At 44.0% G+C, this 22,424-nt stretch overlaps 1 protein-coding gene across 4 annotated transcripts in view; it reads right to left on the bottom strand.

Moving 5' to 3' along the window:
- The window catches only part of NCBP3 (nuclear cap binding subunit 3), a 54,434-nt gene extending 39,658 nt beyond the window's left edge, over positions 1–14,776 (bottom strand). For 3 of the 4 annotated variants that reach the window (XR_008997196.1, XR_008997195.1, XR_008997194.1), the window contains exons 1-3: positions 14,488–14,776; positions 12,508–12,573; positions 10,532–10,637 (exon numbers count right to left, since the gene is read on the bottom strand). Coding sequence is in view for 1 of the 4 variants with exons in the window: in XM_036887289.2 (XP_036743184.1) it covers positions 10,532–10,637; positions 12,508–12,573; positions 14,488–14,670 (355 nt within the window). In the remaining 3 variants the exon portion in view is untranslated. The remainder of the gene's footprint in view (positions 1–10,531; positions 10,638–12,507; positions 12,574–14,487) is intronic. The other variant, XM_036887289.2, reaches the window with a different exon arrangement.
- Positions 14,777–22,424: the final 7,648 nt, after the last annotated feature.

Genomic DNA, 22,424 nt, shown 5'->3' with positions numbered 1-22,424 from the left:
GGTGAGACAAAGAATCCCTCCCAAAACCACATATAATATGAAAATATAGTTAATACAACTAATCCTAAAAGAGCAACGTGAAAGAAGGCTACGCAGACTGCATACAGCTGGAGAACAGAACAGACCGCACAAAACACGAATGTGTATCAATGACACCTTAACATAAAAAAAAAAAAAAAAAGAGCTGATGGCAGCAGCTAATGTAAAACCATTCCCGCTGGTCTAGCAAGTTTTCCAAAGCTCTATGGAGTACAGTCCTGATTCTATAATCCAGTGGGATCAGGATTTCTAGGAAAGGAGGTAATTTTCTAGGCGATCCTTCTGAGAAACTATTGAATAGATCTCAGAACTGGGCACCTGAGATTCGGGGTGTAACAGGTTAGTTTTTTCAGATAACCATCTGGACGTCCGCGAATAAGTCATCTGCACATTCAGAGTCTGTTTTCTTGACTTGTAAAAGGCTCCACCAGATGTAAATGTCTCCGACTCTCTAAGTGAAAGTTTACTGCATTATGGCAAGACCGCCCAGATAATCAGAATGAGACAATTAACACCCTGCAATGCTGAATATTCCATTCAGTTTTAGAAAACACACTGTTTTAGACTGGAAGGCGTCAGATCATGAAATACAGCCACTTCACTTTTCAAAACAAAGGCAGAATCTGAGGTCCAAAGCTGTTGAGTGGCTTTGTTAAATGACCAGCTAATTAGTGGCAGAAGCCAGACAAAGCCTGCCTAACTAGTCATGTCTGCACTGACCCGTGTGCTCACCCCTTGGCTCCCGAACCGCTTTCCTCACCAGGAACTGCTTCAGTCCCAGTGTAATCCCGGCTGTACCTTCCACTCATCTCATTAAAACAGCCCCACCACAGCTGTGCTTTGCTGCTGCAGGGCTATTAGATTTCCAGACACCTAATCCAGGAGGCATCTAAAGAGTGCCTTAAAGATCTTCATGAAAATACACCAGGATAAGACGCGGAAGTCCTACGAGAGTTGGTGAAGAGAGCAGACATCTATACCCTATCCACCAGTCTCCCATTTTATCAAGCAAGTCTTTCACAGGCAGGAAAATCCTCAGGAGCCCAGGCCAGACCTGATAGCTTCAATAACCAGACGGCAGCCCCGGCGGTGTGCATACTTCGTCACTCTGCCCGCAGGCTGTTGGTATAGCAGGACAAAGTGTCTGGCATGTACTAAGCCACGTGAGGGCACAGACACTGCCTGGGAGGAAGCTCACAGATGTGCACCTATTTCCGGCCATGGAATGCCAGCCATGGCTAGGCTGTGATGAAGGCAGCACTGGGAAACTGCCTCCACTGCTTTGTTGGCGTGGACTCACTGGAGGAACTGCCCCACATCCCTTCAGGGACAACCTGGGGATGTCTGCACAGGAACAACGCTACGTGCCTCCCAATACGCCACAGTTTGTTCCCAAGTGAGATGATTTGTTCCAAAGAGTACAACTGACCGACATCACACCCTAAATTACGTTAGTTAGGTCCGACCACCTGCTTGGATCTGTCAGACACAGAGTCGTGTGAAAGGAGCCAGACACAAATGAGTCCAGGTTGCATGGTTCTACATATGTAAAATTTAAATAAAAAACAAAACAAAAAAAAGAAAATGAGACACACAATAAGCTAAGCTATTTTAATTCTTATCACATAACAGCAGCATTACACAAATGATTTAATTCAGAATAGGCATATCAGGCTGAGGAAGATAAAGTGTTAGTAAAATACATGATACTTCTCCCTACATTACCTGCAGTAACTAAAGCAATATCAAATTCAACAGGATTATTCACTGAACTGGAAAAGCAGATTCTAAAATTTTAAATGTGTCAAAGAGAAAGGTGCAATAGTCAAGACAATTGTGAAAAGAAGAGACATTGCTCCTGGATATAAAGCAAAGTATGAAACTAAAGAAATCCTATAAAATCAGTAAGAAAATAACAGCCTAAAATAAAAATGGGCAAAGGATATGGGCAGGTATCTCACACAAAAGCAAACACAAAAGGCCAATAAGCTTATGAAAAAATAGTTGATCTCACTACTAATCAGGAAAATGTACATTAAAACAAGACATTCAGCTTTGACTAGAATTTTTTTTTTATTTATGTCTTTTAGTATCAATTGTTGGCAGTGCGGGGGGAAAAGCCACACCCTCTGCCAGTGGGAACGTGAACTGATACAGCCACTCTGAAGAGCAAATTGGGAGTGTATATTACAAATATTTAGCACATGCCCTATAAGCACCACAATTTTACTCCTCAGTATCTATGATGGTTCACAGATGAGCTCACACAAAGATGTTTGCTGCAGTTCTATTTCTAACAACCCAGTAGCGATCTGAGTACTAAGTTAGGGTTTATCCATATTAAATGAACCATGGTTTATTCACATTAAAGAACAGTATGTAAGTAAAACAATGAAATTAATTATATACCATGGGAGACACATTATTGAGTGAAAAAAGCAAGATGCAGAAAAACACATAAAATGACATTAAAAAAATTAAAACATAGACACTACCATTCATTTTCTAAGGGTATGTATTTATATACAAAAATACCTAGAAAAAAAGCCTTATATGATTCACCCCACACTGATAACCATTGTTACTTCCAGGAAGGAAGAAAGGCTGAAGGCTATAGTCAAACAGGATCCTAAGTCAGGCTAAATATATGACATATATTACTTTTATTTAGAACAAACTTAAAATGCAATGGACACTGGAGAAGCTATATGTATATATCGCCCAGGCCATCCCCAGACTACAGGAGGGGAAAGACGAGGCTGGTTTTTCCTCCAAGACCCTGTTATCTGAGCACTCTCCCAGACTCTCTCCACTAGGAACTTCTGTAATCTCCCCCAGTGCTCAGAGAAGCTGTGGCATCTGCCCAGAGTCACACAGCTCTAACGTGATGGGCTAAGATTTGAAGGTGTCTCGTTTTCCCCCAAATCTGTCCTTTGCACCACATTTGGGGCCCTCAGAAGAACTTAAAAATGGGCAAGAACAACCTTCCTTCTTCAAAAAAAAAAAAAAAAGCATGCAAATACTTTCAGATAAATTATTTCTTAAATAGTGCCTTGTCATCTTGAAGATTAAAGATAAGTTTGATGAGAGCCTATGTAGGTGGCCAAACTAAATCAGGTGAACAGACCAGTGGAACAGAATACAGAGTCCAGATATTAACCCAAACATACATGGTCAATTAATATACGATAAAGGAGTCATGGATATACAATGGGGAAATGACAGCCTCTTCAACAGCTGGTGTTGGCAAAACTGGACAGCTACATGTAAGAGAATGAAACTGGATCACTGTCTAACCCCATACACAAAAGTAAATTCGAAATGGATCAAAGACCTGAATGTAAGTCATGAAACCATAAAACTCTTAGAAAAAAAACATAGGCAAAAATCTCTTGGACATAAACATGAGCAACTTCTTCATGAACATATCTCCCCGGACAAGGGAAACAAAAGCAAAAATGAACAAGTGGAACTATACCAAGCTGAAAAGCTTCTATACAGCAAAGGACACCATCAATAGAACAAAAAGGCATCCTACAGTATGGGAGAATATATTCATAAATGATATATCCGATAAGGGGTTGACATCCAAAATATATAGAGATCACGCACCTTAACAAACAAAAAGCAAATAATCCAATTAAAAAATGGGCAGAGGATCTGAACAGACACTTCTCCAAAGAAGAAATTCAGATGGCCAACAGGCAATGAAAAGATGCTCCACATCACTAATCATCAGAGAAATGCAAATTAAAACCACAATGAGATATCACCTCACACCAGTTAGGATGACCACTATCCAAAAGACAAACAACAAATGTTGGCGAGGATGCAGAGAAAGAGGAACCCTCCTACACTGCTGGTGGGAATGTAAATTAGTTCAACCTTTGTGGAAAGCAATATGGAAGTTCCTCAAAAAACTCAAAATAGAAATACCATTTGACCCAGGAATTCCACTCCTAGGAATTTACCCTAAGAATGCAGCAGCCTAGTTTGAAAAAGACATATGCACCCCTATGTTTATCACAGCACTATTTACAATAGCCAAGAAATGGCAGCAACCTAAGTGTCCATCAGTAGATGAATGGATAAAGAAGATGTGGCACATATACATAATAGAATATTATTCAGCCATAAGAAGAAAACAAATCCTACCATTTGCAACAACATGGATGGAGCTAGAGGGTATTATGCTCAGTGAAATAAGCCAGGCGGAGATAGACAAGTACCAAATGATTTCACTCATCTGTGGAGCATAAGAACAAAGAAAAAAACTGAAGGAACAGAACAGCAGCAGACTCACAGAACCCAAGAATGGACTAATAGTTACCAAAGGGAAAGGGACTGGGGAGGATGGGTGGGATGGGAAAGATAAGGGGGTAGAAGGGGCATTACAATTAGCACACATAATGTAGTGGGGGGGCAAGGGGAGGGCTGTACAACACAGAGAAGACAAGTAGTGATTCTATAGCATCTTATTACGCTGATGGACAGTGACTGTAATGGGGTATGGGGTGGGGACTTGATAATGGGGGGAGTCTAGTAACAATAATGTTGCTCATGTAATCGTACATTAATGATACCAAAATAAAAATAAATAAATAAAGCAGGTGAATAACTTCCTGTCAGCCAGATTCATGAAGACAACACCACCATCAAGACTGAGGAATCCCACAAGTCCTGATAAGTGGTCACCAGCACAACTGTGACCAGGGGCCCCAGTGAGGTGGTTGTCCACACTGGACATCCAGAGTGACTTCAACATGCAGGATGGGAAACTCAAGGGTTTAACCCGAAGAGCCTCCTTAGCTCTTCAAGCTAAAAGTCGTGACTTTGGAAGAAAAAGGTCTTCTGGGAAGTAAAGAGATGGTTGTGAAGAAGGCAACCAACAACAGGGAGAGCTCCTGGTGATGGCAGAGGCAACAGACTGAGGATCAGGGAGAAAGCATCTTGTAGATTTGTTGATCTGATAACAAGGATTTAATCATAAATGAGATAAGTAGAGAAAATAAAAACCAAAAGAAATGACAAAAATAAATTATCAAAAGTATCAGGGGGTTAGTATAACAAGGCATTCCAACATTAAAAAAAAGAAAGCACTACAGGTGAGAGAACTAGCTTAAAAACAAAAGGGAAAAGAATGTAAGGAACAAAATGTCTGTTTTAATGTAGAGAGAACAGCATATATAACAAAATGGACAATGTTGTTCAAAAAAAGTAAAGTCATTAAAAAGAAGTGCAAGAGCTGTATCACTGTAGAGATACACTCATCTCAATCAGCTGGAGGATAGGAAAGGTGCTTTTCAGAAAATAACCAAACTGACTGATAGTGGCAGGATCCACTAGAGATAAACTGTGTGAGGCTCCAGATTTGATGGAAGGTTGCCAAAGGAGAATGCGTTGCACTCCTCACCTTGCTGACAATGGCACTGCTTAAAACACACAAACATGACAAAGGCGGCCAACGGCTGAGTAAGGGCTAACTGCTGAGGTGGCAGCGAAAGACACCCTGGGGAACCAGGACTGGGCATTTACTGAGCGCTGACCACAAAAGGTGGAGGGGGTATCATGTGGGTTTTCTAACGGGGAAGAAGACAATGAATGATAATAGTAGGACACAAATCTCAAGTCTTTAGGAAAGCAGATTTCTGAAAATCCACAGGAAAAGCAGCCAATTCCAAGGCCTCAGATTTCAAAGATGCAAAGATTTGGAAGATGCTAAATACAGTAACTTGGGAGTATGAGAGGTGATCCCCAAGGAAAGAGAAGGCAGCAAAGCTTAGGTAAGCACAACTAACCACAGAACAAAACACGGGAGACAGATAAAGGGTAAATTACTACTGACAGATGTAAGAGAATGGATGTGAGCCATGTAAGAATCTGCAAGACTAACATCAAGGCTATTTAATGACATGAAAAATGCTGATCATAGACTGGCAAGTAAAAAGGAAAACAGCAGTATGACTACAAAGAGAGTAACAAAAATAAAGTCCACACCCAGCAAAGATGAGAAGGAAATACACAAAACACTGACAATGGGTTTGAATGGTGGACTGTGGGCAACTTCTTATTCTACTTTCCCCATTTTCTTTAGTGAACATGAGTTATTTGTATGACATCCAATGAAGAAAAGGTTACAGTCTAGAGTAAACAGCCTTATCAAAAAGACTGTTGGCTTTTTTTTTAAATTTTTGCACAAGCAATACTGCTTCGGGAAGATGATGCAAGAAAAAGAGCAGAACTGTTGGTGTATTTTGCTACTGTATTTACTGGCAGTGGAATAGCTATTAAAAGTAAGGACTAAAACCAAGATAGAGGAGGACAGCATAAGATTTAGTTTTAACAGATTTAAATCTCCTAGAGAATTACATCCCAACATATTGACTCAAAACACTCAGATGTGATTTCAGAATTATGCAGCAATCTCTAAATTAGGCAGGTAATCTCTAAAAAGTGGCAGAAGAGTGAACTACCTTAAAGTCTTGAGAAGGACTAATCCTGTACTGATTTTCATAAAAGAGGAAAAGAGAAATTCCCAAACCACAGTTTGAAAAGATTAGTGTCATTCTCAGAAACTTAAAAAAAAAATTGCTTATCAGACAAAATCAATGACCCTTAAGAAACCATAAAAAATGATGAGTTTGCTTTGAAGCAAGCCACACTGACCTCTTTTCTTTTTTTTTTTTGACAGGACTACCAGGCCAAGAAATTCAAATACCATAGGTAGTGTTCTACCTCAAGCTCATTAAGGCATGTAATCTAGCTCTACATGACAATGCAAGGAAATGTGGGCCTGGTAACAGAATAAGACTTAGAATTCATAGATCAGTTTCATGGCATGATACAGGACTATCCTGTTCAACATTTAGCAACAATTGGACGAAGACACAGAAGCCATGCACACCGAAGCGAGGCACCCAGCTACAAGCTGAAACATAAAGATGAAAATTAACTCAACAGGCTGAAACGGAGACTTGGAAATCAATGTGATGTAATTTAATAGGGATAAATTAAAACGTAATTTCTTAAAAGTGCCTCAAGTACAAGATGAGAAAGACTGTTTCGATGGGTGCATTTCCTGGAAGAAAGACTTAGGTACTTTGTTGACTAGAAGATGAATACAACACTATGAAATGACCAGGATAGAGGCTCTGATAATAATCCTACCATACTCTCCACAAATCCAACCATATCTGAAATCTATGCTTCACCTAATGGACATCTAGAAACTGGAAAGAATCTAGAGGAGGGAGACCAGGAAGTCAGGTCACATAAAAAAAAAGAAGGTAACAGGCTTCTCATTTCCTCACCTAAAGGGTTATTACTATGTGAATAAGGAAAGGGCTTTATTTTGTTCTAAGAGTCACACAGTAACTAACTGACAGAAATTACTAGACAACAGTTTCTGCTCCACATGAGGAAATCCCCAAAACAAGACTGACTGCCTCATGAACAGTTCTTGTACTATCACTGGGAAATGTTCAGGCACAGGCCTAAAGACCATTGGGAACTTTGCCAAAAGGCCTGCAGCACTGGGCAGGAGGTTAGTCTAGATAACCTCTAAGGTCCCTCCCAACCCTAAGAGCTTTGATCTTGGGGATAAGGCTAAAGCTGTTCACACTGAGTCCCTCAAGAGTATGAAGTCCCTCTTGATGCAGAATGGTCTACTGCAGTGTGTGCCCCACACCCTGGCCCTGAGTGCTGGCAGGGACGTTAGAGACACAGGCTTCAGTAGGACCAGTCTTCGAATCCCAGCCTTGCTACTGACCCTTGGGCAGGTTTCTCAACCTCTCACTACCGTATTTCCTCATCAGTAAAACAGAAATGATAAATAATTTCCCCTCAGTGTTGTTGAAAGCAGAAGTTAACCATACAGCAGAGTGACTGGCACACAGTAAGCATTTATAAAATGGTACCTTTTGTTATTGCTTATATTAATAATAGTAAGAAATAACTTGACACCTGGGGTCAAGATGCTTGTTCCAATGTCCCCATTCTCCCAAGAGGCTGGGCCACTTAGATGACTGCTTGGAAGATGAAGAACACCAGACGATGAGATGACTAACATTTATTGGGCACTTACTGAGTGCCAGACATCTCTCTAAGAACTGTAACATTTTGTTAAAGCCTCCCAGCAACCCTCTAAGAACTACTGTTATCTTTACAGATTAGGAAACACAGGTTTTACTGGAGGCTAAATAACTTGCCCTAGAAGGTGACAGGCCAGGATTTGAATACAGGATGTCAGGCTTCAGAATCCATGCTCTTCACCCTGACACCAGTGGCTCTAACCGTACATAACAACTCCTAGGGAGATATAAAAATAATAACTATATCCAGGACCTGTCCAAACCTCCCCCATTCTAAATTAAATTGATCTGGTATAGGCAGCAGGGTTCTCCAGAGTTTGGGAAAAAGATATCATTTGATAAATGTTTACTATGTGCCAGTCACTCTGCTATGTGGTTAACTTATACTTTCAACAACACTATGAGGGGAAATTATTTATCATTTCTGTTTTACTGATAAGGAAATAAGGTGGTGGGAGGTTGAGAAACCTGCCCAAGGTCCCAGAGCTGAGGTCAGTAGCAAGGCTGGGATCTGAAGACTGGTCCTACTGAAGCCTGTGTCCCTAACATCCCTGCCGGCACTCAGAGACATACCACGCTGTCTCCTGGATGAGAGATAAGTAGAATCAGCACCTTGCACCAGCTGACATCTCAGGCAGATCTATTGCTTTTTAGGAATATTTTTAGAACCATGAGATAAGGATTGCTTTGCCAAAAAACAATTTTTTTAATTAAAATTTAACCCTAAAAGCAACCCTATTCAGGTAGGTTATCATATTCCCACTTTACCGACAAGGAGACTGACACCTAAAAAGGTTCAATAACTGGCCCCATTCAAAAAGGAACTGAGACTTATTCCAGGAGGGTTTAGCACCCTAAAGAGCTCCAACAGAGGTGGGAGAGAAATCTGAGCAGGTGAAGAGGGAAGGGTAATGGAGGAAGTAACACCTGAACTAGACTAAGTATGGAACAAAGGAGGGCAAATCAGCAAAGGGAAAGGCAGGAACAAGATCAGAGGCAAGATTTCACAAGAAATGCTCACAGGACTAGAAGTTAACAGGTGTGGTGACACTACAGTACTCTCAAGGTGGAGCTGTAAGAGAGGCCTCAGAGGCCTACCTAGCCCACACTGTATAGGCGCACGAATGCGAAGCTACATGGCTGTCCTTGGTGTTCACAGGACTTTTCCTGAAACAGAAATCCACTCAAGCAGATGCCTAGAAACCCAGCCTGCATGGGAAGCCAAGGTCACTTTTCTAATTTGAACTCATGATGCAGCAAAGAGTAAAGCAGCACCCAGAGTTGAACTCTGCATCCAAGTTACTCTGTTCACTGGGATGAACTCAGGAGTTTTGGGTCTATGGTATCACGTCACACATTGTAAGGCATCAGAGCAAAGCAGTTAAGAAGAAGGCTTCAAAAGTCAGATAAATCTAGATTCAAATCCTGAGTCCACTTTTACTAGCTGTATAACCCTGGGCATTTATCAAACTTCTTTGAGCCTTTCCTTCTTGGTAAAATTGGGATGAAAACATATTCCTCATAGGGTGATTGTGAGAAATAACAAATATGAAATGTGCAGATTAACACAGTGCTTGGTAAGAGAGCCAGTTCCCAACAAACAGTAGCTATTCTCTCATTCATCCAACATGTTTTTATCAACCAAGCAAGCCTAGAGAAACTCACACAGCAAAGCAGAGACCTTTAACATGCATTCAAGGGACTGCCAAATAAGCCTGTCACAAATATCCAAATTTGCAAATACAACAGAGGGAGACTTTTGCATTCATGGATTTATATTAGAAGTAACGAGTATGGCTCTGAACTCACTAAAAAAGTAGTGATTCTCCCGTTTATTTATAAATTGCTTCAGAAGACTGGGACAGATTACTATGTATGGTAACTCAGAATAAGTTCTTGGAAGCAAAATACCTAACAAAACACAAAAATAAAATAAAACTAGAATAATGTATTAACATTTAAGTATTAATGGTTTTTCCACGCCAATCCCAATATTGCTCTGACTCCCCTAAAAAAAAGTCTTACTGTGATACATTTCCACTACATTCAAAGGAAAGAGAAGTTAACACTTCTCTGATAAAAGCAGAAAATGAGTAAGCATCTGCAGAAGCATGGGTTTTAATCCCAGCTCTGCCACTAACTGGGTGACTTTCTCTGGGCCTTTTCAGACAAGGCAATCTCTCTCTCTCTTTTTTTTTCTTCCAGCTCTAACATCTGAGACATAGCTAACAGCAGCTCAACTTCAAACAGGTCATCTAAGAAATGAGCCTCACAAGTCTCTTCCTCTAGGACTGTGTGGATAAGGACTGAACCTGCAAGGCAAGGCCAAATGCACAAGGCTGTGGCAGAGCAAAGTTATTCCCTGGGGTAACATGGAAAAACTCCCCCAAAGCATGCCGTACCTTTCTTCATCATGTCTCGGTCCAAGGCTACATTTCTTTGGGCAAGATTTACTTCTGATCGAAAATGGAAACGCTTGGCTCGCTGTTCCTTCTTTTCAATTGCTTCCTAGGAGGTCCAGAAAAAGCCAAAGAAGTGAACCACGGAGGAGGAAAGTTAAATTACCACACAACACGATACATCAGTGACAACCCTAAAATAGAGAGAAATAAGCAGCACTGCGCCTTCCCTGATTTTTGCAGAGAAGAGGATATTGAGTCGATGACTGGGAGGGCACACACTAACTCTGCCATTATCTGTAATAATTCCATGATGATTCAATGCTTATCACTGTAGCTGGGGCACAGCAGGAATTCAATGAATATCTGTCAATTTGATGGGTAATAATAACATATAATGTTTTATTTACTTAAACTAAACAATCCTAACATCCCACTTGATATACAGAACCGAAGCATACCAAAGCTAAAATATGTGCTGGAGACACTTTAGCTATAACGGGGATAATCTTCTGATCTCAGTGTTATTTCTAGAAGCCCCACCACCATCCGCATTTCACAGCGTCTGTGCACATGGTAATCACACCTATAACGTTATGCCTGCCTGAGCGGTCCACTCCCTAAAGCGTTTTCCCCGTGTAAAAATAACACTGAAGCAAAGAAACGCTCTCCTCTATTCTAGGTTTGGGTGCATGGAATTGCCAATTTTCATCTTTAAGTGACAAGAGGCATTGATGCTTCACTGAAAAACAAAATAATCAGCTTCCTGTGTTTTTTTCCCAAGAGCTAAAATAAATCCAGGTCCGACTGTGGGTTCTTGAACGCTCTCAGGAACCACCCACTAATTGTATATTGACTTTGTCACACTAATTGAGGGTCTGACTAAGAAAGCTTGTAGGGATTGGTAAAGCAGCAAAGGCTTCTGTTATTTCCCAATAGTTAGGCTAATTTTTTTCACTGACGTCTTCCCAGTGCAAACAACTTATCTACCTGCCTTTGGTAACAACTTATGTAACAATTCTGGGGCTACCACCCTTTCTCCCATATATTTGTTTCATATAATGGAAACTATAGGATTAAGAACACTAGAGTTTACTCAGTCATTTACAAGAGGACATCTTCATTTTGTTCTCTTTTCTTATCTGTCTTTAAGGTGATTGGTTCTTTCTGTTGGCCTTTAAGTAATCTGAGATAGATGGAGACCCAAATTAAATGTAAAAAGGTAAGCATGACATATTTATTTATTTATTGGTTTCATACAACCAGTATAGCAACAGAGTACTATTATTCAGAATTGTAATTCAAAATTCTGTTCCAAACTTAACTGCACACATTAAAATCAGAATGTCCAGGGTTGGATATCACCAATTAGAGCAGCAAATATTTACTGACTGTTTATAATAAGGAAAATAATAGGTTTGACTCTGAGGAGTTAAAATGAAGCAGATAATGTAGTAATAAATACCTAGATAAAAGGCAATACTCCTAGGTACCGAGAATAATTCAGATGACTTGGCCTTCAAAGTTTAGACAGCCACAACATCAGCAAATCCTATTTTCCTAAGCCTGCAACCAGTGAGGAATAAAGACATTTACTAAAGGCTTACTATGTGCCAGGCGCTTTTCACATTTTGTTCTGTTGAGAGCAGAAACAGTATACACATTTTAAAGAGTGGACATAGCAGTACAAAACATTCCCAGTGCAGAACTTCTTGCAAACGGTTAAGCACGGGTATCTAGGTATACAGTGATTTCATCTTTCCATGGATATCAGAACACACTAATTCTACTCGATGTTTTCAGGATGCATGAAAGCATTGCTGTGTAATACAAAATTTAATTTTATAGAAAATGTTTTAATCCAGCAACAAAAGAGAAAAGGAGGTAAAGAATAACTGGTGTTCTACAAGTCCTGGAGACAAATTTCATTAAGTTCACCCACTTAGCAAAATGTATAAATAAATCATGGTCTGTCTTACCTTGGAGGTGACATCGATTCCAGTGATGAAGCTGCCAGCCTTGTTTTCGTATCTTCTGCTTGTGTCCTAGCATGAGGGGGAAGGGTGAGACATGCTGACAACTGAGGAAGACCTCATGATAAAAGATAGTCCAACAACTGATGCCGCTGGACAGTCATTCTTTTCAGCAATCCTTCCCCCACCTGACAACCCCTAATGATAAAGAAGCCTGTCTCAGTAGCTCCGTAATAGCAATTAGCCACTCTAATGAGAAGTCTTTTCTAGATCAGGGCCAATCCAAAACCTTAAGTAAGTTCATCTATTGAAGGTATCCACGTAAAGGAAGACCTAAAAACTTTTGTGAAAACTGTTTAAGATGAGGTATAGTCACTTATCACTCCAACCCAGACTGGACAAATTCATCAGGCCAGGCCACCAGCTAGAGCATAAGTCATCACCAAAATGCACCAGTCCAAGCTCACCTAGATGTCCTGGGGAAAGCACAGCTCAGTGAAATGAAAAAAGGATGGGATTTGGAAGCTGAGGACTCAAGTCACAGTTCTGAGGTTTGCTGATTACATGACGCTGGACAATTTCTTTGGCCTCTCTGGACCTAGGATGCCTCTGTGGTATCTGGCCTGCCTTCCTGACCTCTTTCACTGCTCTCCTACTTGAGCTACAGGACTGCTTCTCCAACAAAACAATCTTGTTCCCATCTCCGAGCCTTTGTACTTACTGTTGCCGTGATGGGGACACTCTTTCCCAAATCTGCACGATTGGCTCCTTTTTGTTCCTTAGGGTTCAGCTTAAATGTCACGATCTCACAGGACTTCCTTGACCACCCTATCCCATTCTGCTTCCCACTCTGCAAACCCTCCCTGCCTTCTGCACTCTCTATCCCACTAACATGTTTTATTTTCTTCAACACTTATGCCTATAGGAAATTATTTCTTTGCTTGTGCCCCCAACTGAAACAAACTCCAGGAGGGAGTTTGAGCTTCATCAAGCACCTAGGAGTGTACCTGGCACATAGCGGAGGATGCAAGAAATTCATGCTGAACTGAATGAATAAAGGGAGGGTAGTATCTACTTCACAATTACAGTGATGTTTAAATGACAGAAGGTAGTAAATGGCTCAATGCCACTATGTTAATTGTTACCAGTCATTACCAAATGCTATCTTTAGTGATCCTACTTTCACCTTAATTTCACCTACCTTCACCTTCATTACAGTTTAAAAGCAAGACTTGCTGACATGTGGGAAAAAGCAGTTCACGTGAGGTGAGAAATTCAGTACATGAGAGGAACCATGCAGGCCCGAGACCTGCCCTAAGAACCGGACAGGGAACCACCACACTTCAAACAGAACACCTCTCTCCATCCCCAGTGTGATAAAAGACGGGCCACTGCCGGTTGGCTGATAGTTTGGTTTCATTAAGCAGCAGATGCTGGAGCTACAGTGTACATGTTACACAGCAGTGGAACTGCATGGGGACAAAATGACCCTCAAGTCACAACAGAAACACAGTTTCTGCTGCTGACAAGTCCACCCCTCCCAGGTGAAACCTTGAGTGCTATGTTTAACAAGGCACCAGCTTCACCGGAGCCGGACGCACAGGGAGACTGTGCCTTCTGGGCTGCTGCTGGGTATGGTCCCGCCAGGGGCTCCCTCTGTACTCAGGACCCCAGACAATCCCAGCCCCTCCTCACTCACCCCCTTGCAGAGAATGACTCGCAGGGGCACCGAAGGGGGTGTCCCCAACTACACCCCAGCTCTCCCCCACCTCCTCCAGCCCCCCCAACACCCATTTCCGGGCCCCAGGCGTCCTTTCTCTCGCTCCGCGTCTCTCCCGCAGCCTGGCGCTCCCGCCCCCAGGGCGCTCGCCCCCCTCCCTCCCCTTCGTCTGACTTCCCCAGTCGAACACCGGCAGCCTCCCCTTCCGGCGCGCTCGGGCGCGGGACACTCCCGGCGACCTCCTCGCCCCCCGCCCCCCGCCCTACCGGTATCAGTTCCTTCAGCGAGCGCCGCACCGGCACGACCTCCAGCTCGCCCTCCTCCACCTCCATGGGCTCCGGCTCGCCACGCTCCAAACCGGACTCTGCCTCAGGCGACGGGAGCCCCAGCGCCGGCCCCGCTGGGGCCTCCGCTTTCACCGACACTCGCAGGCCCCGTACGGCCGCCATCGCCTCCCGCCGGCCGCACCACTGAGCGCCCGCTCCGCACACCCGCGGACTAGAGCGCCACCACCACTGGCCACAGAGCAGCCACCGCCGTTGCCTAGAGCGCCGCCTGCTTCGGCTGGAAGGCCGCCTGCGGCGCTGCCGCTCCCTGGTGGCTGGAGGAACCCGGGACGGCTGGAGCGGGACAGGGTGGGGAGGTGGAACCCAGTGGGGATGTGGGCGGGGCCTGGAGGACGGGTGCAATCTGGGCTTAGAAAATTGCTATGCCTTGAGCAGCAAACCTGTAATAAAAGCTAACTTTACTGAGCTATCATCACGTGCCAGCGACGTTCAAAGTGCTAGAATCCTTACAACAGCCCTATAAAGTTCACACCATTATTATTCCCATTTCACATATGAGGAAACTGAGGCATATAAATGCACCCAAGGTGACAAGCTACTTACGAGATGAATCCTGGATCTAAGCCTAGGCCATCTGATTCGAGAGCCCAGGATGAGCCTTGGCCTATCACCCCTGGGCAGTCCATGGGTTTACACTGTACTTGCCTTGCCAACAGTTGTGTCTTTCAAGTCTCCCAATAATTGCCCCATTTTATGTACACAAAAATTAAGACTCCAAGGGTAATGAGCTACCCGAAGGCCAGAGCTTGAACCCCAATTCCCTGACTCCCGAGGGCTGGATTCGCTGTAGAACTCTGAACATGGTTTCTTGCAGACATTTCTAAAAGCCTGGCTGGGAGATGGGGTTCTAGGCTTCTAGAGGGTACCACTGGTCAGTTTTGGCTTTGAGTCCTGATTTTGTACCTTCCTCCCTGTGTTACCTTGGCCTAGTTCTGGCCCCTTTCTGGGCTGTCTTCCCATCTGAGGAGGGTGTAAGTGGGATCCTAGGTTCTCCAAGGCCCTTACCAGATCTAACCACGGAGAAACAAATAATTATCAACCATGGGAGAGCATGACCAGCATCAGACACACCTGAGTTTCAAGCTGGCTGGCTCTACCCCTTTTACACTATGTATGACCTTGGGCAAGCTACTTAACCCTTCTCAGTTCCTTCATCCATAAAATGGGACAATATTACCCACCCCCATAGGAGGTTGTGAGGGTAAAATGAGATCATTATACATAAATAAAGAATCCAACAGGATTACAGTACGTCATAGTTTGTCTTAAATGTGGGATAAATCACAGTACAAACACAGATGGAATTCTTCAGGAAGTTAGCTTTGCTTGTTGACAGGGACACATAGTGGACCCTTTGTCACAACTGGTTTGAATGCATGGAATGCATTGATGTGAATTTTAAGAACATTTCAAAGAAAGTTTGTGCCCAGGGGCCAGCTCTGAGTGACCATCACAGGCCCACCGTTGCACTTGTTTTCTGTCTGTGGGGGTGGGGGGTGAGGAGAGGAGGAAGCAAGACCTCCTCGGCTGTGGACATCAGCAGTCCAGCAGACAAGGCTGGGCAGGCCCCTCTCCCTGCAGGGTAGGAGTCTTGTTGCATGAGATTCAGGCATGGCAGTTCAGCACAGTTCAGAGAACAACCCTGCTGGCAGGGAGGGGTGCACTAGCTGACAGGAGAATTAGGAATCCACAGCAAGCCAGGGCATCAGGCAAACACCAAGTTTCCTAGACTCCTTTCAGAAAAGCCCTTTGTGCCTGAGCCTTTTTGATCACCTAACACCCTCTTGCATCCTCAGTGAAGCAGGATGATGTGGAGCACAGAATTAGAAGTGGTAAAGGATAATTTCCAAAGAAGTTTAACTTGGCTCTCAAATATAAAATGAACACATGTCAAAGCTTTTATGCATTCATTAATGAACGAGGACATCAGTAAGGTATTAAGAATAGTTCAAAAGAGAATTTGAGGATGAATAGAGTTGGTCAAAGGAATACTGAAATGAATGTAACAGGACAGGTAATGCCCTACAAACAAGAAACTGTAACCTTAGGGGCTCCCTTTTCTTCCAGACAGAAAACATCCACATTGCTATTGGACAAGAATTGTTTACTCATTATGAATTTCCTATAAATTAGCCTCTCCCCTTACAGAGTTGTGAAATACCCTAATCATTGGTAAATCAGAAGACAAACGTGACATCCCTAGAGAATCAGATGATTCTTGAGTAGATAAGTCATGTTGGATAACACCTGACATTACACTGAGAGAACATTAGTTTAGCTCTTTCTCCTGTTCCTTTTTTTCTATTTCTGAAGTCTGTATAAATTTTTTATTAACAGAAGAAACCAGGAGAGTGAGACATTGGATCAGACTGGAGGGTTTCACAAAGGAAATGATCGAGTGCCAAATGCAGCCCCAAGTTCACATGGGAGCTTGGCTTGGGTCTACAGGTTTGTTGACCATTGATGACCTTGAGGAAACCAATGTCCTTGAAGGGCAGGTTGATTAGTGATGGAATTTGAAGATGTGTGAATACCTTTTTGAGACCCATGTGAAGATAGAGGCTAAGAGACAAGGGAGCATATTAACAGGGTCTTCTAAAAGACACCTTTTTTACTCCCCCTTCTTTAAATGAAATTGGCCACTCCCTCTCCTTTCTCTCATCCTCTCCCATCCAGGGAGGAAGGGAATAAAAATAACGGAAATCTACCTCTCCTGGGGTAACAAAGGGAAAAGCCAATAAAAGGTAATTTAAGCTGCTAAGGTGAAATCAAATGCTACTTGAGGACTGATAACAGAGACAACAGGGTAGAGGTGAAGTCCTACTGGTTCAAGCAGAGATGCTCTTTATGCAGTTTTAAATTAGGTACATGCAACCCCACGCCCCACACCCCCATTTCATGCCTATCCTTGGGACATGTGCAGATCATAGTTAAGAAAAAGTTTCCTCATGAGGAAGTGACCTTTGTGGGAGAGTTGTATCTCTGCCCCCCACCCTCTAAACAGCTAAATTCTTGATAAGACTGTCTTCTCTCATTTTCTCCATCTGACTCAATCACTCAGCATCATGGACACTGATGGCCACTCCTTAATTCTTGAAACCACACACACCTTTCCTTTATAATGCCACGCTTGGATTTCCTCTCACCTCCCAAGCTGCTCCTGCTCCAGTGCCTTCTTGGCTTTTATCTCCGCCCACACGTTAACGGTCTGGTTCCTCCACTCCCCTCCCTCCTCTGCACTACAGCCAGAGGGATATTTTTGGTGCATACTATCCAGCCCTGTCCTCCTCTCCAGACTCACCTTACACTATTCTGTGCCTCACTCCCAACATCATCACTTCACTTCTGTCCTTGGAAAGCATCAGGCTCCTTCCTACCACAGGGCCCTTGCACAAGCTGGTCTCTCTCCCTCTTGGCCTAGCTAGTTCGTCCTCAACTTCAGAGCTCAGTTGGAGCCTCCCTCCCTCTGTGAAGCCTCCCAACTACTCTCAGAGAGCAAGGAGTCTTTCCTATAGAGTGCCTTATGTCAGTTCAAATTCATCCATGTCCATGCATGGCAACTTGATTAATGTCTGTCTCCTATGATGGACTGTGAGACCCATAAGAGCAGCAACGGTGTTGATTTGCCTTAGTGCCTAACTCAGTGCCTGATTATAGAAGGCCCCAGACAAATATCGAAAGGATGGCTGGACAGATGGACATATCAAAAGGGAAATGAGACTAATGCCCACATTAGATTTAGAAACATGGGTCCCAGATCTACCAGTCCCCCTTTATCAAATTCTAGTTCAGGGCTATTTATGTCAAACCTCACTGTTTATTAAAATCACCCAGGTCAAGATACATACTTGTAAACAGTAGATAAGTAAGTGCAGGAGATCTAATATACATTACAGTGATTATAGACAACAAAATTGTATTTAAATAGAACAAAAAGGTATCCTACAGTATAGGAGAATATATTCATAAATGACAGATCTGATAAAGGGTTGACATCCAAAATATATAAAGAGCTCACACACCTCAACAAACAAAAAGCAAATAATCCAATTAAAAAATGGGCAGAGGAGCTGAATAGACAGTTCTCTAAAGAAGAAATTCAGATGGCCAACACACACATGAAAAGATGCTCCACATTGCTTGTCATCAGAGAAATGCAAATTAAAACCACAATGAGATATCACCTCACACTGGTAAGGATGGCTACCATCCAAAAGACAAACAACGGCAAATGTTGGCGAGGTTGTGGAGAAAGGGGAACCCTCCTACACTGCTGGTGGGAATGTAAATTAGTTCAACCATTGTGGAAAGCAGTATGGAGGTTCCTCAAAATGCTCAAAATAGAAATACCATTTGACCCAGGAATTCCACTCCTAGGAATTTACCCTAAGAACGCAGCAGCCCAGTTTGAAAAAGACAAATGCACCCCTACATTTATTGCAGCACTATTCACAATAGCCAAGAAATGGAAGCAACCTAAGTGTCCATCAGTAGATGAATGGATAAAGATGTGGTACATATACACAATGGAATATTATTCACCCATAAGGAGAAGACAAATCCTACCATTTGCAACAACATGGATGGAGCTAGAGGGTATTATGCTCAGTGAAATAAGCCAGGCAGAGAAAGACAAGTATCAAATGATTTCAGTCATCTGTGGAGTATAAGAACAAAGATAAAACTGAAGGAACAAAACAGCAGCAGAATCACAGAACCCAAAAATGGACTAACAGTTACAAAAGGGAAAGGGACTGGGGAGGATGGGTGGGAAGGGAGGGATAAGGGCAGGGAAAAGAAAGGGGGCATTACGATTAGCATGTATAGTGTTGTAGGGGGGCACGGGGAGGGCTGTACAGCACAGAGAAAACAGGTGGTGATTCTACAGCATCTTGCTACACTGATGGACAGTGACTATAGTGGGGTGTGGTGGGGGGACTTGGTAAGGAGGGTAGCTTGATAAACATAGTGTTCTTCATGTAATTGTAGATTAATTATAGCAAAAATAAAAAAATGCATTAAACTTGCTAGAAAGACAAATCTTAATTGTCCTCACCACTACAAGAAATACAATTACGTGACAAGACAGAGGTGTTAGCTAATGCTACGAGGGCAATCATATTGCAGTTCAAATGTATCAAATCAACATGTCGTATACCTTAAACTTATACAATGTTGTACGTCAATTATATCTCAACTGAAAGTAATAAAAAAATTTTAAACTCAATTAGAAGCTACAAAAATTATATACTGTATGATTCCAACCATATGACTTTCTGGAAAAATCAAAACTATGGAGACAGCAAAAAGATCAGTGTGGCCAGGAGTTAAGGCAGATGGCAGGTGAAGGGTTGGGAAAGGAAAGAGGGATGAACAGGTGGAGCACAGGGGATTCCTGGGACAGAAACTATCCTGTATGAAATAGTAAGGGTGCATACATGACATTATGTATTTGTCACAACTCAAAATATACAACAGAGTGAACTGGAAACTGTGGACTTTAGTTAATAATAATGTGTCAATGTTACCTCATTGTTTGTAACGAACTACTAAGGCAAGATGTTAGTAAGAAGAAGGTCTATGGGAACTTCCAGTATTTTCCACTCAATTTTTCTGTTAATCTAAAACTTCCGAAAAATAAAATCTGTTAAAAATCCTAACATCCAGACTATATGCTGGACCAACTAAATTAGTTTCCAAGGGCAGAACCCAGGCATCAGGATTTTTTAAAAGCTCCCTAGGTGATTATAGCATGTACCAGGATAATGACTACTGATGAGACCAAATTGGGAATGGGAGGGGCAGACCACAGCTGTCACTCTCCCTCAGCTTTGGGTGGGTTTCCCAGAAAGGCAGGTACATGTTGGCATGGCACATATTTCCTGAAAGGAGGAGGGAGGGTACCTGAGGGCAGGGTTCCTCTTCTGTGAGAGCTCCCACACCTCAGGATGGTCCTCTGGACCCTGGGACCCACCAAGCGTGGAGGTTTAACCAGCCCCTTTCTGTGTTGCAGTTCCCCATGGTTCCGGTGCTTTTACTTTAGTGTAGACCTGTGCCAGGGCCATGGGGGGAGGGTCTTGGGAAGACCAAAGGACGAAGGGAGAGTGGGTATCAAAGGGCTTCTGATATTCAAACACCCCACAGGCTATGGAGAGCACCAGCCAAATGGAACGCACAGGGACGGGTACTCCTGGGGATGAGACAGAGTGAGCTGGGCGGTGACAGGGAAGAAGGAGCCCATGCAGAGGGCATCTGAGAGAAGGCAGGAGGGGCTGCCTCCTGCATGCCCAGGAGTGTGGGGCAGCGGCCTTCAGAAAGCCAAGAGGGTGTAAATCCGGTTTACAGCTACGGGGGAGGCCTGAACTAGTTTGTAGGCTGAGGAGAAGGAACAGAGAACCAGAAAAGGCCAGAGATATACAGGCCAGAGAAGGGGCTGACTAGGCATCAGGAGGACAGAATGGGACTCCAGAGGAAGGCCCCATTCTTGTGATTCAGCTGAGACACTCTTTGATGGGCCCTCATCTGGTGGAACAGTGAGTGGGCAGATATAAGTTGTGGAAGTGACTCAGCCAGTGGGAAAATTCTTGGGCCCTTGTTCCAGTCTTGTAGGAGATGGACCTGACGCCAGACTACATGCCAAGGGCGCCTCTGGGAACCAGGCAAGGCTTCCTGGACGAGGTGACCTGGAGATGGGAGGGACCAAGGCAGTGGGGAAGGCAGGGAGGCTGACCACAAAACTGGGGTGCGCTCATGAAAAACTGGTTAGCCCGACCTGGGTGGGGACTGGCAGCTGCCCTGGAGAGTGAGAGGACCCCGACTCTGCTCCCTAGTCACCCTGAATGAAGAAATGGGTGTGGCTGAGACCCTGGAGGGCAGAGCCAGATCTGTATGTGTATGGCAGGTGGGACTGGGGGTAGGAGATGGTCCTTTAAGCCATGCATGCCTAGTCCAGGAGGGGGATGGAGTGGTGCAGGGAGTCCTGGCAGGCCAGGACTCTGTTCTGCAGGTGAGGTGGAGGACTGGCCCCTCTCCGGATCCTCTTGGTCTCCTCCTGGGCCTCAGTTGGCCCCCAGGGCCCAGTACTACCCAGACCATGGCTCCCCTGTCCTCCCTTGGTAGACCCAGGGGCCCAGGAAGCAGCCCTGTTTGTTTGCCCTACAGGAGGCTGTGTGGTGACTCCAAAGCCTGTGGGGTGTTTATATGGGCCCCAGTACATGTCTGGGTGTCCCGGTGGGAAAACTGGAATCATCAGTATCCCTGACCTCCTCTCCCCAGGCCGAGACCATATAGGATGATAAAGGATGGTGGGAGCAGAGACCAGGCAAAGTGCCTGTGGGATCCAGATCCCAAAGATTCTCTGCGAGGAAACCCGGCCCCCCGGGGCAAACGCAGGACTGCTCCCCGGCCTCCTACAGGACAAGCTGGCCTGGGCTTAGCTCCCCCGTGTGGTTAGGTCCAGAACTGCAGCCTCCGTCTGATTTCCCCGCCCGCTCCGACCCCCCCAGATGTATCGGTGTGGGGCTCTAGGATTTTCTGGCCGCTAGTGTGGGAAGACCTGCTTGGGCGAGTGGGCAGGAGACCTGCGCTCTAGCCTAGCTCTTTCCTGCCTCGCTATGTGACTGAGCAAGTCACTGCTACCTGGACTTCAGTTTCCCTACCTCCTAGAGTGGTTGTCCTGGTGGGGAAATGACATCAAACACCTGCCATCCTATTCAAAGCTCTCACACATGATGATCTGGCCTGTCAGACCCAGGCCCAGGGTTTGGTGACCACATCTGGGATGAACCAGCCTGGGGAATTTTTCTGACTGCAGGACATGCCTTGGAGGGTGGGGCAGACTCTGATAAGCAGAGGCT

This window comes from Manis pentadactyla, chromosome 4 (assembly GCF_030020395.1).
Source record: "Manis pentadactyla isolate mManPen7 chromosome 4, mManPen7.hap1, whole genome shotgun sequence".
NCBI lineage: Eukaryota > Metazoa > Chordata > Mammalia > Pholidota > Manidae > Manis > Manis pentadactyla.
The sequence above is the reverse complement of the archived record's forward strand: the minus strand, read 5'-3'. Positions and strand labels throughout refer to the sequence as shown.